Source organism: Dromaius novaehollandiae, chromosome 2 (genome assembly GCF_036370855.1).
Source record: "Dromaius novaehollandiae isolate bDroNov1 chromosome 2, bDroNov1.hap1, whole genome shotgun sequence".
NCBI classification, from domain to species: Eukaryota; Metazoa; Chordata; class Aves; order Casuariiformes; family Dromaiidae; genus Dromaius; species Dromaius novaehollandiae.
In genome coordinates, this window is record NC_088099.1 from 77561106 (window position 1) to 77578755 (window position 17650).

The window sequence follows — 17650 nt, forward strand, 5'->3', positions numbered from 1 at the left end:
AGCTCACTGAGTTAATTACATATTTCTACAGCACTTGTAAATATATTTACATCCCTCTATAATATTAGAGGGGCAAAAACAGGTCAGTTTACTTAACTAAGTAATAAATGCCTGAATGCAAAGATCACACCAAACAAGCCAGTTTCACTTTGCTAACATTAAGACAAACAACTCTTTGGAAGAGGCTGCATATGAAAAGTCTTGCTTAGTTCCGTTTTACGAAAAGAGAGTGTAATTTCAAAGAATTCCAATTCTGCTCGGTCAAAAAAATCACAAACACCACTCTGGAAGGCAGGTGTACTATAAAACCTCCAAAATAAGGAAAGCAGGAATCATTTGCAAACTGCAGTCCAATGCAAGAATAAGGGTGTCAAATCTCTGGTGATCCACATTCGAGCTTGGATTTTGTCATATGCAAGATGGGTCTGTTCTGTTCACAACTGTCACCAACGACATGTCTGTACATCAGAGCATTATCCTATTCCTTGACACAACTCAGTATAATTGGCAGTCTCTAGAGGAAAAGAGACAACTAGAATATAGTACCAATGAGATGAGAAGGTCACAGTATAGGTCAGGAGAGAGATCTACTCAGGAAATTCATTGCACCTGCTCTTGCTATGCCTGCCTTTCATTTCACCAACTTCTGAAATCAAAGCAGAAGTTGTAGACACTATATAATTTTTCCTCAATAAAAGAGGCAGAAGGCAAACAGTCTCCTCTTATAACCCACATTCCAAGTTAACAGTAATTAATATTATTACCAACACTGAAAAGTCCACATAACCAGCCTTCTACAAAACACATTTATATAAACAGGTAACATAAGGATGTAACTGCTGACTCAGTATCAAAGCTGAAAGTGTGTAACAACTTAGCCCTTGAAGAACCTTGAGGCATCTCCTTTCAAAACAGAAAAAATGACAAAATTCTCTACTAAGCGCCTCTTGGAATCTATTAACATATTTATAAGATCATGTAGCCTTTATAACATGATCTCAGTATAGCATCCACCCATCTATAGCCGACACAACTGAGGAAAAAAATACAAGCTCTTCACTTTGCTTCCTTACACTGCTGAATATATCACAGTACAGTCCAATAAGGGCACATCATCTTACATTTTCAGAGACTCAACTTTTTGCATTTCTAAACAGATTAAAAGACAATATATACACCTATATATGTGTGTGTATATCTTTACAGACATATTTATTCATGCTGATGGTAAAGACCTCATACTGTGAATGGTGCTGAAGAGAGCTAACACTAGCTTATTTTATTTCTGATAGGATGACACACCTTAAGAAACAGCTGAAGATAGACAAGACATTGAAAAGTGCTGACAGTTTTTTCTTGGAGGATGAATTCAGAATCTGATGTAAAAAAAGGAAAAAAAAATCTGCTGTCAAACAAAGAGCTGTCTGTGTGTGGGACAGTTGTCTTCAGTTAAGGAATTTATGCACTTGGAAAACTGGCCCTCCCCCAGTCCCTTCAATAACAAGAAACACTGTGAGAGGTCATCAGAGGTATATTATTTATCATGACATGATAGCAAAATACGGGAGGAGTGTGCACATGCTATGTGCACCATACAAAAGAGGCTGGCATGGGAGTAACCAACTAGATACCAGTAAATAATGAAGCCCAGAGAAACCAGCTTGCTTTTGTGTAGTACAGCTGGCTTCTGCATGTACAGCACAAGTAAAAAGTAGTCCTGCAACATAACTGATAAAGCCTGTATCCCTACAGAACCACAGACAGTGAGTGATTGACTTAAGTGCTCAAAAGGGTGCAAATGCAACAATTGAAGTTTTTCCTATCGTAAAGATATTTAAGAAGTGCAGGTCTCCCTTCCCATATTCTCCAGTAGGTAAAAAAGCCTTTTTGCTCAGGGAGAACTTCCATAGTCTCCCTCTTCCACCACCTACCTATTTCACACAGCCCTTAGATATAGCATCTTTCAGCTTCCACTCCTCTCAAATTGGACTGAAGTTGGCTCACATACCCAGAGCTATTGTTAGGGGAGGGAAGGAAAGCTTAGGTGACACAGGCCTATTTACATGTAACAGGACCACATAAGCCCTATTTCCTTATAGAACTCCTTTTTCACTTGAAGAACAATGAAGCCCGAGGTTGCAAATATTAAAGAAAAAAAAAAACAGAACACAACATTCTAGTAGCATGTTTCCTATGGAAATGTAAGTTCTCTCAGATCTCCTGAGCTTTTATTGTTAAAAAGACAGACTAAAGATCTCTGTGGACCTAGCTCCTTCTGTAGCTCTTAGGCAGACCATGGAGATACTTATAATTTGAAACAGTCAGTGCAGACAAATTTTATTTTAATCATATACAATTAGAACTGGAAATCTAAAGTCTTACTGTTGTCTGATATAAAACTTTGCAAATGACCATCCTTTATTTCTTTTCCACTTATTATTAAAAAGCATTATAACTTTCTGGTACCGTTAACTTAGGTACCGTTCATCAGCATGTCCATAATATACTCACCCAGGCAAAACTGAATTTCACATTCATTATTAGCTAGACTTTGAGCAAGTCTTTGCAACCTGTATTTCTTTATTTGTACTCGTGAACATGAAGTCTTGATAAATGCTGATTGCAAGAATCCACTACAGCTCACATATACAAACATGCATACCTAACATTTTCATGCCAATTATTAAAATGATCATAAATCAAAAATATACTACAGAGAAATCTTAGTCTTTTCATGAAGCAGAAGCAGCTATTACAAAGATGTAGATATTTCAGTTAACAGCATCCAGATACATCGTTTTTTCATGAATGAAAGCAGCAAGGTTTTTTAAACCAGAAGAAAGTTCACGCTTCCAAAATAAAACCAGAGAACGGGAGGAAAATAATTTGTGCAAAACTGAAGATATCAAACTCCCTGACAGTGTATGTAAAACTCTATGATACAGATCATTCTAGAAAACAAAACAGCTGATCAAGGAGAGTACGCTGTCAAAACAGTCAATGCTCAGCTGAGCACTTATGCTCAGCTGAATAAAATGCAGGCTCTACAGCAATGAGCCTTTTTCTCCCCTCCCCTTTTTCTTTTTTTGAGCTCATGACTGCTTTCAGTCTTTAGATCAACAAGATGCCAGATAAGCAAAAATATGAAAGGCTTTAAATGAAGTATTTGATATGGCAAAACAGTCTTCATAGATCAGAAGTGTTTAAAAGGTGACTGTTGCTTGCTGTGTTAGTCAAGTGTAGTTGAACTGCGCATCAAGAGGTGACTGAATCAGTGGCTATCTACTTAGGTTTTGTTTTACTGTTATCCATTATTCCTTCCCCTTACAGTACCTTAGAGTCCATTTTTCCTTTCCCTTAAGTACTCTAAATTAAGTCAGCAGCATAGCCTGTCCACATGACCAGCAGAACAACTGACTTGTTTTGGGCTTTTTTTTTTTTTTTTAAAGCATTCTCTATCCCACCTTAAAATAAAGTCATTGGCTGTACAGATTTTCTTTTCTTGCTAGGCACAGATTTTAAACAAGAGTTCCTTACCTCTGCCTTTTGAAGTGAGCTGATCTCCTTATTGGATTTATTTTTCTGTGGTAAGTCTTCACTTCCCTTCAATATGCACAGCACTAAGTGATGATGGGATCCTCTTTCCTTTGATACACAATGTATTAGTCTCAGTTTCCACAGCCTTTTGGTAATTTGCTACTACTTTCAGTCACTAGAATTCCCTATTCCTCAACTTTCACTGCTCTCAAAACATAACTCTCACACCATTACATTTAGTAAGCCAATTCTCAGATTTTCTGTCTTGCCTTGTACATTTAGACTAAGTAGCAGGGCATAAGCACACTTCAAGGCAGGCATCCCTCTAGCCCTGAGGCCACATTCCTGTTTATTTCTGGTTTTGTTCTTCTTTTCTGTAGTACTACTACTTTAAGAATTGCTTTATATAGGGGGGGAGGGGCAGGTGAAGGAGAAAAAAAGACTGCTTCTGCAACCCCATGTCAACAGTCAAACCTTCTATCAAGGTTGCATAACCAAGAATATTATTTTCCTATTATGAGCTGATGTTCAAAACGGAACTGTAACATGAAAGACAGGCTAGAATAATTCTGTCCAATAGTATGGAAAGGACTGATCAGGTTACATGAAACTGAAGAGCACATTACAGCTATGAGAATTAACTCACTCTAATGCACTAACATAAGAAATCTATCTGACTATCCAAAGGAAAATAAAAAACACCTGGAAGGAAATTTGAGTGATTTTCTGAACAGCCACTTAGTTGTACCTCAGGCTGTTTGCATGTGATGTTATTTAAAAAACAGCTATTACTCCTCCAGGCTTCCCATTCCATTTTCCTCTCTAAGTCTCCTCAGAGGATTCTAGATGTGTGGAAGAAAACCCACAGAGTTTTGCACCAAGAAGTACAGTTTTCCTAAATTGTCTTTGACAGCCATGCAATTACATTCTTTTTAAATCAAAGTGGGTACCTGTTTATATGTTTCCTCAAAGTGCAGTTTGAAAAGCAAGTATATTTAAATATTTTATGTATAATTAGCACGGAGTAAAATTTAACTTGCATTTAGGAAATAAACAAAAGAGCTATCCAACTTTTGTTCTGGAGATAGAGAAGAACATGACCAGCACAACCAATCTATCTGTTTTATTTGAATAAACGTGTTTTTCCTTTCACATGCTTGTGCACAAAATTTGGCGTCTCTCATGGAGGAAAAAAAAAAAATCTTTTGGTATAAAAATCATACATCAGTGTTCAGCATAAAAGAATCTATTTTAAACTTCTAGTTACATTTGATCAGAAATAAGGTTATCTATAAAAAACATAATTATAATGCTCTAGTTGCTGCATGTTGAAGTAAGAAGAAAGAATAAAGTTAAGACTTTTTCCATTTCCATACACAAGTTTTATTGCAATACCTGTATTCTAAGTGTACAGATACAAATACACAATGACTCATGACACACTTCAAACCCTGCCCAGAGGACTGAAGGGTTCATTCAGTATTTGAGCCAAAGTTGATAGGACTTCAATAGCTAATAGGAAGCTCCCCCAATCTCTCTCCAAGAACAACCAGGATCCACACTATTTTTGGTCCAAGATGCATGATTTAAGTTCGCAGCTGAGTCTATGAACGAGTGTATTTACCCCAGATGTGCAGCATAAACACAGAAGCAATAAAAAGAAGACTCATGACCAAAACTGGAACAGGACCACTAAAAATAAAAAAAGAAAATGCATTAACATAAAAAAGCAACAAAAAAATCTGCTTTGTCCCAAGGCCAGTATCAGCCAAATGAACTCATCAGTTCATATACAATTGTACGAGAAAGCTCTTATTCTGGTCCCTTAGGAACACCTTAAAACGCACAGAAAAGACACAGCCATCTTTATCAAAAACTGCTGCTGTCACTGTGTTTTTAAAAGTAGTTTTAAATATCCTAAGTGTTACACAACTATAAAGCACGATAACAAAACACCACTTGTATTTAAAAGTAATCAACAGTTCACTGTTGCTTATTGTCATGAAATGAATCTCCAGACTTGCAGAAGGTTATAATCTCTATTTACTAATCAGACAGCCACCTGAACAGACATGTAGTCAGATATAAGAGACAACAGAGTCCTCTAGCGGCTAGTCAAATTTTGGCATAAAGTTCACGTAATCTAGTAGCTGTCTTCTCAGAGTTTTTATTTCCTTCAAAGACCATGGCAGTGGAGAGGAGGTAGGTGGGGTTTGCTGGTGTGGTTTTTTTTGTTTGTTTTTTTGAAAAGATGAACAGAATGTCAAAGTTAAGTCCATTATAAAATCATTACCTAAAATGTACAATTCCAACAGATTTCTTGATTTTTTTCTCCATCCCCACTTTTATGCATGATTTAGAAACTGCATACAGATGTTTTAGAAAAAAGCAGCTTAATTTTAGGGTACATGTTGACAGACCGAATCAGCTGTTCCATGCCATCTGGAGACATAACAATGACATTCTATTACACTGCTCAACACTGCTTCATACCACCCGGTATCTGATTTTCAGCATGATATTGGGAGAAACACTGTAAATGCAGTTATCCAACCTTCAAGCCCTAACAACTTTCGCAGATTACTCCGAGTTTCAGCTTACAAGCAGGAAGATGTTACTTGAATACAAAGTAAAAACAAAAAAGAAATATGACTGAAATGCGTGGATCAAGATCTTATAAAAATGTTAGTAAATTATTTCAAATGTTCATAATTATCATCTTCCACAAGCAGTTCTAAAACTCAATGATTACCTATCATGCTTAGGTTTATGTAGGTACAGAGAACCCTGAACAGATGTAAAGCGTTTGACAAGCAAATTAATGACACAAGATACAAACTGAAAGTACACAGTGACTACAAAAGTAATTCCTATCGAGAGAAATCTTTCACTAAGCAACAGAATCTGCTTCTCAGTCGCCAGTGTTTCAATTGCTGAAGATTATGTCCTACAAGAAATATAAATCATAAGTGATACCAGGTGCACAATACCCTTAACATTTTATCTGAATTACTATTTAATTAATCTGTGCCTTTAACAGTAGTGATACATAAGCCATTTGTTGCCTACAGCATGTAGGGACAGACATCTATCTGCCCAAGAGGAGCACTGCTAACTGGAACAAAGTAAATGAAAATAAACAAGATTTTTACATGCAGATTACATTGGTCCTATTACAGAAGTATTCAGTACTGATATCATGTCTATTTCAGTTCCACAGAGAAACAGTTAAAATACTGGAATTCTCCTCCATACATCTAAATCTTCTCAGCCTTATATGCTCAGTATATAAAAAACAAAACTGATTCAGGCACCCCTAAAAACTTCATGCTGTGCATTCTCAGAAGTGTCTTGCATAAGGCTGCATACCAGTACCACAAGTCCAATTTGATTCTCTATCACGGTTCCACAGGAAACACCACCTATCGTTCTTTAAGCAGGAAAGCTCAAGAAGAGATATAGAAACCATAGGTACCAAATAACACAGAAACAGCAACAAGCTTAAGGAGACTATTTTGGTTTTAGCGCTTTTAAAGGACAAAATACTGAGTTTTAAGGAGAAAAATATCATATCCTGTTCTCAAGCACATCCCACACAGTTCCCTTTTGCTAGTATTGCTTTTAAAGACATTATTTTGTAGCACTCCATATTACAAAGAAATCTTCTTTCCTGAGGCAAAACAAACTTGCTTATTCAATTTTTTTGATGTTAAGTATAGACAGTAAAAGCCTGAAGCATCAGAGGTACAGTTACGCACAATAAAAATACACAACTTTTGATCTATAGCAGAATTGCCCCAATCACAGCTAGTACAAGGTAACATGTTCTTAGGTGTTTTTATGAATTTTTCAAATTCATAATAATTCTAAGAGCACATATTTTCAACAGCACAAGAAATTAAAAAATAAAATCATGCTAACCTTTCACACTGCTTTATGTAGTGGTGGTCATGGTCATTTTTAAAAGCAGCTTCTGCTGAAGCACTTAACTGAGGCAACCACAATCCATTCTATAAACCATTTTCATTTTAAAGCTTACTGAACAGAACAGAGACCAGAGCAATAGGATGATACAGAAAGCATAAAGCTATAAGGAAGGAAATTGCTTGCTAAGCTATGGTTCACAAAATGTTATAATTTGTCTGCAGCTGGGCTGTAAAACCAACTCACTTCTACAGATTTTTGTTTCTTCCATTAACAGCCTAACCATAAAGGTACCCATGGTGGCTTGAAAAAGCATTCTCAGGGCTGACCATTCCACAGCCTTTAACATCAGAACCTCTGCACTGCAGCACAAGTAGGAGGGGAAAAATCTACTGACTTGCTTGTACTGAAGATAGAACAACGCATTACATGTGAGTAGCCACTCACAGCAAAAGAGAGATGAAAAGATTCAACTAGGAAACTTAACTGAAGAAGTTGGTGAAGCTGTTTTGACTGCTTTTAATCACAGCTCCATTGAAGAAAAAAAAAAAGGTCTACCTAAGGATAGCATGCTTCTGTTCTTTCAGTTTGCTTTTATTCATTTTTTACCTGCGCTTTAGTAGACTACATGATACACAAACAACTTGCCTATCTGCATAGACAGGCTCTAAAACATTACTGATGCTCATATTCTTTGTCTTTGCCTTGCATGCTCCTTGAATTCAGAACTGAAAAAGCAAGATTTGCAATAAAAAAGCCACTATTTTGATGTTTTGCAGTAAGGTTTGTATTTGGGGGTTTTGTTTCTTTTTTTTTTTTTTTTTAAAGCATATATGCAAATGAAAATACTTCAGATGTCACAAAAGGTACAGTTTGTGACACAGTCACTACCGAGACTATCATAAGCCCTCTCTCAAACATTTTCCTTGCACAACCAGCTAGAATGTATTTTGTAGCCCTCCTAAAGAACCCCAGAATAAAATACTAATAGATTCTAGAAGAGAAACAACAGGGGGATCTCTGGGTCTCCTGAGCCTCTTCAGCCCAGCAACAAAATATAAGAGGCTGTGAAGTACAGCTTTACAAAAAAACACAAGTCAACGGTGTGACTTAGTACATAGCCCTGTCAGCTGAAACATTCCCTCTACCTCCATTACTCAAGCATTAAGGTGGTTAGGCTAGTTTGGGCAACTAAACTGAATGACTGAATCTGGTTAAGAAGTAAAAGCATAAGCTATCTTTACAGCTTAAGGAACACGACCACCAGTTATTTGACCACAATCTTGCAAGGTTAATCTTGTAATAACAGAGACCACTTAAAGTAAACCTAGATTACCACAAAACAGAAGTCTTTCTCTTTTTAAACAACCACAGTCTGAAGTTTAAAAGCAACCTCTTCAGGTTTACAGATTAAATATCAAGTTTCCTTCCAAATCTAATCAGCCACCAGTTCAACATTTTTTCCCATGCAGACCAGAACATTAACCTTTCAAAGATAAAAAATTCAATAATAATAAAAATACATAATTTCCATGCCTGTCACCACCCATGTATCCAACTTACACTTTGAGCCCTGGAGAGTCCTCAGTGTAGAATCGCCACATCCCACCAGTACCTGTGGATGTGGCACGGCCTGCACTTCTTGTCCCGCAGCTGGCATTCTTCCTTTAGGGAGTAACAGAATGAAGCAGAGGCCAAAACGCATTAGCAACCCGCGAACTCCTGTACTAAACACTACAACCCCAAGAAGCTCTACAAGTGCAAGATATTTATATCAGCCTGCACGGTTGGGCAAGCCCAGTTCATAAAGCGTGGCACAACACCCGGTGGGGAAACAGGCAGTCGCACCGGTGGCCAAGGAGTCAGTCCCGTGTGAGCCCTGCCTGGGAGACGTGCACGGACGCCCATACCCCAGCTCGTTTGCAGCCGCTCTCCGCCACCTGCGAGGGTCGCCCGGGCACACGCCGCAGAGAAAGCGGACGGACACGGCCCCGCTAGCCGGTTGTGGCAGGCACCTACCTCTGGCGGACGGTGGAGCCGGCCGCGCGGGGAGCCACAGCTTTGCTGGGAGAGCGGCCGGAGGCGCCGACGCTGGTGGCGCTGGGGTTGGGCCCGGGCTGCAGAGAGGGGAGAAAAAAAGGGGGAGAGAGGGGGAAGGGAGATACTTCAAAAACGGCAGAAACAGCCCGCGGGCAAGGAGCACCCTCGGCGCCCGCCCCGGGCGAGAAGCGGCGCAGGAGAGGAGGGGGCCGCACCATAGCGCGAGCAGTCGCAGGGGCTCCTTACACACTCGCGTCCTCACACACGGCCGAGCCAGCCACGTCCCCGGCCCGCGAGGCCCCGGCCACCGCCAAGGCCCGCCCCTCGCCCCGAGGACCCTGTGGCTGCCCATAATGATGCCTGATGTAAGACCTACCCCCTCCCCCTTTTTCCTTCCCCTACTGCCCTCCGAGGATGCTTCCTAGGCGAGCTAGTTCAGCATAACCTTTCAGTCGCGCATACTCCTCTACCTGCAGCGGGACGAAGGCGACCGAGGTGGGGAGAGGCGGGCGAGCTATCGGGCAGCGTCGCCGCCACCCTGCAGGCGGGGAGCGAGGAAGGCCGGGGGGGAAGGCTGACGTGTCCGCGGGAGCCGGCTGCCTGCGCGTGCGCGCTGCCGCCGGCTGCGTGGCGTGGAGGGGGGCGGGCCCCTGGCAGCAGCCATGGCGGCGGCGGCGGCAGGGCAGGGCCCATCTGTGCTGTTCCTGCACCCGGACCTGGGACTGGGCGGGGCGGAGCGGCTGGTGGTGGACGCAGCGCTGGCGCTGCAGGCTCGCGGCTGCCGCGTGCAGATCTGGACGGCGCACTTCGACGCAGCGCGCTGCTTCGCGGAGGCGCGCGGGCTGGTGGTGCGGCGCGCCGGCGGCTGGCTGCCGCGCAGTCTGTGGGGCCGCGGGCACGCGCTCTGCGCCGCCCTCCGCATGGCCTTCGTGGCGCTCTACGTCCTGCTGCTCAGCGGCGAGGAGGTGGACGCCTTCGTCTGCGACCAGGTGCGCGCCGCCGGCTGCGCCAGGCCCCCGCCGCTGCCCGGGCCCAGCCGCGTCCCCTCCGTGCTGCGGGCGGGCGCGACGGCCGCTCTCCCGGAGCCCCGCGGCTCACCGCGGAGCGCCCGGCGGGTGGAGCCGCTGGTGGGGGAGGGAGGGCGGGCGGCGCCCAGCGTCGCTCCTGGCGGGGCGCGGGCGGGTGGCGGGGCGGGAGCAGGCCCTACTGGCGCTGGAGTCGCCCTGTCAGCTCTCTGCTGGTGGCATGACTTGCCAGGAGGAGGGAGGTGGGAAAGTCCCATAATCCGAGGGGGCCTTGGGCGGGAAAGGGTTCAGGAAGAGGTGAGGGAGGAAATCTGGAGCCTCAGTAAGAGGGTCTGGAAAAAGCGGCAGGGGGACTTCAACTGGGTGTGCTTGAGGGAGGGAAGGAGAGTAGGTGCTCATGTTTCTACTCGTCTTGGGCAGGGCTGGCTCTCAGCCCACACCTGTGAACTAACGCGTGCACACTAGCAGCACTAACATGAACAATGCTTCTTCTTGTCCTGTCTCTCCTGGTTGCATTAGGTGTCTGCTTGCATTCCCATACTTAGACTGGCCAGAACTCATAAGAAGGTTTTGTTTTACTGTCACTTCCCTGATCAGCTTCTGACAAAGAGAGAATCTCTCCTGAAGCGCATCTACCGAATTCCACTTGACTGGCTGGAAGAATACACAACTGGCATGGCAGACTGCATCATTGTCAACAGCAAATTCACCGCCAGTGTGTTCAAGGACACATTTAAGTCCTTATCTCACATAAACCCAGAGGTCCTCTACCCATCACTCAGCACCAGCAGCTTTGAAACAATAGTTCCTGCAGACATAGCTGCCCTGATACCTAAAAAGAAAAAGTTCTTGTTTCTTTCCATTAATAGATATGAGAGAAAAAAGAATCTAGCATTGGCCCTGGAAGCTTTGCATGATCTTCGTGGAAGACTTGATTCTCATGAGTGGAATGAAGTTCACCTGGTTATGGCAGGCGGCTATGACAAAAGAGTTCTGGAAAACGTGGAGCACTATGAAGAGCTGAGGAGTCTTGCGACCAAGCTTAGTATTAACGACCAGGTGACTTTCCTGAGGTCGTTCTCAGATGAACAGAAAATCTCTCTTCTTAGTAACTCTATATGCGTGCTTTACACACCAAGTAAAGAACACTTTGGCATTGTTCCTCTGGAGGCAATGTATATGAGATGTCCAGTTATAGCAGTTAATTCAGGTGGTCCTTTAGAAACAATCTTGAATAATGTTACAGGATTTTTGTGTGATCCTCTGCCAATGCAATTCTCTGAGGCCATGGAAAAATTTGTGAGAGATCCTCTCTTAAAAGACACAATGGGAACAGCTGGGAGAGCTAGAGTTATGGAAAATTTTTCATCAGAAGCATTCACAGAACAGCTGTACCAATACATAAGCAGATTAACAAAATAAAACTATATTCCTGTATTATATTTTACAGCTTTGTATGTTTGATCTTTATAGGGGACCAGTATTCAATGTGACTGTGATGAAGAACTCGGAACATGTGAGTTTCCTTGTTATGCTGCTTGATACAATAAGCAACAAGCAGAAAAGCTCCTGCTGTTTTATTAGAAGGTTCACATAGTAGGCTGATTTGCCATTATACAAGTTCTGTGTGCTGTGCCTGGAAAAATGCATAGTTCAAATTGCACTAGACTTGTAAGATTGTCACATTTTAATACTGCACAGTATGACTAATTCAAATTAGAAAATGCAAGTTTGTACAAATAAGATTTGGTATTACAGCATAGCTTTATTTTTCTGTAAAGCTGCCTTTCAGACTTTCGTTTTTATTAGTTTGTAACTAAAAGAGCTGGTATGGAAAGAATTGTACAATCCAACTGACTGCATGTTCTTTTTTTTTTTTTAAAAAAAAGCAACATCCTTGAGGATATGAGTGGTATGGTCTTAAAATAATTGGCCTTTTACTGTACTACTCTCCTAGAATTGCATTGTCTAGTCACACTGGGTGTCATAAACAAGCACACAAGTGTTTGAGCAGGAGGAAGCCGAGACAAGAATAAACCCAAGGACATCAGACTACCTGGGACAAAAATATTAGCTACTATGATGAAATTCCACATCTATGCAGATTATCTACTATGCTTAAGGATGTAATTTTACTTTAGCAATTTCTGGTTCATAGAGACATGAATAATATTCTCTTTATTGAAGATTTGTTTGTGTTCTAAATAACAGAAATAACACTTTTTTTTAAAAAAGCGGTAATCTGGAACAAGGGATAAAGATAGATTTTTATTTTGCTTATTTTAGCGTCAGCATTTCAGTATAATTTTTCTGAACAGTTTAGCTGGAAGAGCATCCCTGCACATCTTTCCTGATGAAGTGGCCTTATATGAGACAGTAGTTTTGACCTTTTTTTTTCTTTTTTTTTTTTTCCCCCCTCTTGGTTTTGAACTGTAATATCTGATTTTGGGCCAGGAATATCTGTGTTTTGTGTCTTCTACTTTTTTTTTCCAGGTCATCTTTACTGGTTGTTTTTTTTTCTGGTACATCTCTAATACGGTATTACACAATCCATACGGTTGAATTTTAAGCCTGAAAAATGGATTGAGTAATTATGTCGTTTCCTTGCTCTTTGAAATCTGGTTTTATAGAAAAACCATTATTTTATAGTCTGTGTTCTGCAATGTGTATTAAGATAAAGTTTTTAGATGTTCTTGGCATTTAGTATGTCACAACATGCTTTCTGTGTGAAAAACAAACCAGTCTTTCCATTGCTTAGGATTGCAACCTAGGTCTCATTATAAGGCTTTTACTTAAAGTAGAGCAAAAACAATTTCACCAATTCTGTCTTTGCCTTTAATTATAAAGTTAGGATGCTGTGATGGTTATTCATTATGTCTTGGGAGCTGATGATCTGACAAGCCCTCTTTCCAACAAGTCTGTTTATTTGAGAGGAGTTGGTAAGCCTCAGTTTTCTCTCTTTGCCTGCGTTAACACTCCTTCCCTGCTGCTTAATCCGGTTGAAATACAAAGTTTTCCTAAGTCTTTGCATAACATTTTCAGGAAGGAAGTAGCAATGAGCGACTGAAGGAACTGAAATGAGAGCAAGAAGATCATTTCTGTTCATTGAAGGTAATGCTTTCAAGAAGTATTTGGCCTTCAAATTTGGCCTGCAAGCTGCAGTTAAAAGGTGCTAGGTGGTTGGTACCAATTCCTATGGCTACTTAGTTTATGTTACATTCAGCTTTCCTGCTTGCGCTAGAGTTAGCATGGAGTTTGTGATGTGTCAGTGCATCATGGTCAGAATAGCTGCGGGATACTTCTGTTCACAGCTTCCAGCATTTAGAAGTGGGTCCCTTTCTTTCAAAAATGAAAGCATTCAGTCCTGAAAAAAACAGTGCTGGCAGAAAGTGGTGGTAGTATTCTGAGGACATCTAATATGTTTGGCTCTGTAGATCAAGGAGAAAGCAAACCATCTGAAATCCAGCAGGATGGTTAGAAATAGGAACAGATTTGCTCTACTCCCTCAGGCACAGAAACAGGAATTTCGTGGGAAGTGCTGCTGAAGTAGATTCATGCAAGTGGCATCAGGGCTCTGGGTGCACAAATAGGCCATAATAGCGCTGAGGAGCCTCACCTGTGACCTTCACTTGTGCACCCTCTGTCCACTGGTACAGGAGCTCCATTTAAGCACAAGTCTTGGCCTCCAGCCCTTTGCTGAGCTATGTTGTAGGTAAGCCTGTGCCTAGCCCTGTGCCCCACTGCTCCTGTTGACTGGATTTCATGGATTGATCTTGGACCTGATTTGTTATCTCACAGTCAGCTGATGATCACTGGACCATCAACAGAACCTGTTACCATCTCCAAGCTGCCTTATTGGGTGCTGTGGAACTGTGCCCTGGTCAGTGAGGTCACTGTCCCTGTATGCTGTGGTCACCCTCAGCTTTTGGCCTGTCTTCTCTTGCGAAGCAGCCCCACTTGCTCTTCTCCCTGACAGTTAGCTCAGGCCTTCTCAAACCCTGAGCTGGCCACCATGGAGCATGGCCCTCAGGGTGGCAGGATCTTGCCCCTAAGACTCCCACTCAGCCCCAGGTTAACCTCAAAATCATGCTAGAAGCTAATGGTCAGCATGTAGAGGCATGACAATCCTTCAGGCTTCTTCAACAACATCTGACCCTCAGCTTCCTGAACCATTCAGTGGGGACTGGGCAACGGTATGGGGATTTGAGTCAGATGCAGCTAATCTCTGCAGCCTATTCAGGGGCCTATACAAGATCGTAGATGCTCAGCGGTAATAATCTAGCTCTCCGGGGTGGCCCTTCCTTGGTTGAAGCCTTGTGTGAAGGGACAATGACCCTGTGCTCCAAAACTGATGAGTTACTCAGTGCTTTGGAGTGGTTTTGGGCAGACTGCAATTGTGCAGTGGCCAGAACTGTCCTGCTGGAGCTCAAGCAGGGGAAGGAGTCAGCCTCCAGCTATGGTGGAAACTGTGTAGGAAGAACAAGCCCTTAAGGCCTGCTACAGATGAAAGCTGCCTAAGGCCTTCCAAGATAAGATGGCTGGGACTGGCCTGCCCCAGTGCCTGGGCAGTCTGTCAGACCTACCTATTGCTCTGGATAGGCACCTGACTCTGCCAAAGAGAGCATATTGGGACCCTGGGAGGAGCTCTGCCATGTTTTGCTCCACTTCCCTTGCTGCCCTCCGCCCCCAGAGGAGGAGCCCATGGAAGTAGGCAGCATCCAACCTCACCCCTCATCCCAAGAATGAGAACACAGATGGAGAGAAGGGGATGGCTTTTATTGTGGTAAAAAAAAAAAAAAAAAAAAAAAAGGCCAATGTACTGTCACTTGCCTGAACAGTGCACCCATGCTTTGGCTGTCACTGACTGCAGGTACACATGAGGTGGCTGGTGGGGCTGAATGACTTTGGGGTTGGAAACCAAAATTAGCAAAGAATGAAAAGTTAGCGAAGTGTGAAGAAAGGGAAGCCTGGTAGGCAAGGTGGGGCGAGAGGCACTTCATCCCTCAATAGTATTCCAGGTTCTGGTTGTGCATGAGCACCACTGTTCGTTCTTCTGTTACCTCAAGAACATGCGACCACTCCTAAGAAGCAGCTTTAATTTTCAGGAGCTCCTTGTCCCAGATGTCATAATTCCTATCAGTGGAAATGAGCTGCCAAGAGATGAAAGCATAGGGTGGAGCTCCTGCTTCATAATTCATTCTAGGAGAGGATGGCCCTATGGCTAAGTCAGAAGCATCTACTTTCACAATGAAACTCTAGCCAGTGTCTGGGCAGGACTGTGATGCAAGTGGTGGTGAATCCCTATTTCAGTTCCTCAGAAGCTGTTCTTGCTTCCTATGTCTACAGAAAGTGAGAACCTTTTCAAGTGAGTGCTGTTATTAGGAACCACAATACTGGAAAACCCTGTTAAAAATTATCAGAAGAGGTTGGCTAATTCTAAGAATCTCTGCACATTCTGCATGCTAGAAGGAAATGAGTGGAAAACTGCCTTCTGAATCAGATACAGACACTATGAGTATCTTGTGATACCATTTGGTCTCTGCTGTGCCCTGACCACTTTTCAGCATTTTGTAAACGATGTCCTGTTGGACCTGCTTGATAACTATACAGTGGCATTCCTGACACCTTGATATTATCCAGCACTCAATAGGCACACATAGACTATGCTGGAGAAGTCCTGAGTCACTTGCAACAGCATTGACTCTGTGTCAAACCCCAGAAATCTGCTCCTTTTAACAAAACAGTGTGAAGTTCCTGGGGTACCTGGTGGACCCCAGCTGGTGGCAAATGGAACCCAAGTAGATTGAAGCCATTGTAAGTAGTCAGACTCCTTCTGTGAAGATACTCACATCCTTCTTTTGGACAGAAAATATGGGCACTGGCAGGGGAGGTGGAGGGACAGATGACCCAAATACCAGATTATCTTCGATAAGGGCTGCTGATCTGGGGTATAACAAAGCCTAGATGCTCCCAAAGGGCACCTCCTTTGGGGAGCTGGGGGGGTCGCTCTGGATGCAGGGGATGTTAGAAAAGCCCACAGGGCTGTGATTGCTTCTGCATGTTGATCACTGCTCCCTGCAGGGTTTGGAGATCAAACAGGAAGTGTAGGGTGGCCGTGGGGCCAGGTCTTACGGCACCTAGCTGCAGGGAAGCTGTGGGGGCAAGCCCTGGTAGCTTGAGGGCTGTGTTCCTGTAGTGTTCAGTTCAGGGCCTGAGTAGGCTTGAGCTAACTGGCAAGGAGCAGCAAGGGCAGGAGTGCTCCAAAAGGGAAGGCAAGCCAGAAGCTGAGGGTGGCAACAACACAGGCTGGGTAATGACTTCACCGAGAGGGTGCAGTCCCATAGCAACTGAAGTGGGCAAGTAGAGAAGGGATGGTGAGAGTAGTCCAGGGACCATCAGGCAAAAGCAAGGTAACATGTCAGGTCCAAAACAGGAAATCCAAACAAGAACTAAAAAACAAGACTAGGAACAGGTATACCTACAGCATACCTCAAGCAGGAACTGAAGGCCCAGACCTGAATTTAGATGGAGCCTCTGGGTCTATGGGTACAGGGTGTGGATGAAGACCCCAGGTGAGTTTGGTACGGCTATTGAGGCATATTGGTGCACTCAGGATACTGACAGTGACCTGCTCATACAACACCAACAGGTTCATACCATCTTCATAATCCAGCTGGAAAAGGCCAAAACCACAGCCTTCTTAACTAATGACTTGATTTGTCCTTCCAGTGAGCATATCCAGACAGCCCAACAACCATTGCCAGTCCACTCTTACCTGGAGCCTTTCACCATTGTTGGTCAAGTCAATCCAGTTACTTACCGTGAGACAGTCTCATGATCCCTAATGATCTATCTAGTTTTTCATGTCTCCCTCTGGAAGACTTACTACCCAGACCACTGCCAGCCCATGCTCCATCTGCCATCAAGATGCAGTAGCAACCACAGCAAAATAAAATTTGGACTTTAAACTCGTTTGGGGAAAGCTTCACTATCCTATCAATTGCCAGAACTATGGATCTGAAGAGCACTCCTGGCAAGCAAAGCATGTGCTCTAAATAAAAACAGGGTTTTTCACAGCAAGTATCCTCCAAACCCAGACCTTTGTGAAGGGTGGGGACATACCT

The 17650-nt window shown here is 43.0% G+C and overlaps 2 protein-coding genes across 2 annotated transcripts; one reads left to right on the forward strand and one right to left on the reverse strand.

Moving 5' to 3' along the window:
* Window positions 1–4896: 4896 nt before the first annotated feature.
* SEC61B (SEC61 translocon subunit beta) lies at window positions 4897–9861 on the reverse strand. The gene is made up of 4 exons (XM_026108594.2): window positions 9717–9861; window positions 9481–9578; window positions 9025–9126; window positions 4897–5229 (listed from the first exon to the last, which is right to left on the reverse strand). The coding sequence occupies exons 1-4, from the start codon at window positions 9717–9719 to the stop codon at window positions 5142–5144; spliced, it is 291 nt and encodes a 96-aa protein (XP_025964379.1). The 5' UTR covers window positions 9720–9861; the 3' UTR covers window positions 4897–5141.
* Window positions 9862–10102: 241 nt separating this feature from the next.
* ALG2 (ALG2 alpha-1,3/1,6-mannosyltransferase) lies at window positions 10103–11973 on the forward strand. The gene is made up of 2 exons (XM_026108593.2): window positions 10103–10490; window positions 11046–11973. Exons 1-2 carry the CDS (start codon window positions 10164–10166, stop codon window positions 11946–11948), a joined length of 1230 nt encoding a protein of 409 aa, XP_025964378.1. The 5' UTR covers window positions 10103–10163; the 3' UTR covers window positions 11949–11973.
* The last annotated feature ends 5677 nt before the right edge of the window (window positions 11974–17650 follow it).

Bases quoted from the DNA above. Each gene is read 5' to 3' on its own strand.
- SEC61B (XM_026108594.2), bottom strand. The intron at 9,127-9,480 runs GTAGGTGCCTGC...TACTCCCTAAAG, and splicing joins GGCTCCACCGTCCGCCAGAG to GAAGAATGCCAGCTGCGGGA. The intron at 5,230-9,024 runs GTAAGTTGGATA...TTTTATTTTTAG, and splicing joins GACTCTCCAGGGCTCAAAGT to TGGTCCTGTTCCAGTTTTGG.
- ALG2 (XM_026108593.2), top strand. From the start codon at position 10,164: ATGGCGGCGGCGGCGGCAGGGCAGGGCCCATCTGTGCTGTTCCTGCAC. The intron at 10,491-11,045 runs GTGCGCGCCGCC...TGGTTGCATTAG, and splicing joins ACGCCTTCGTCTGCGACCAG to GTGTCTGCTTGCATTCCCAT.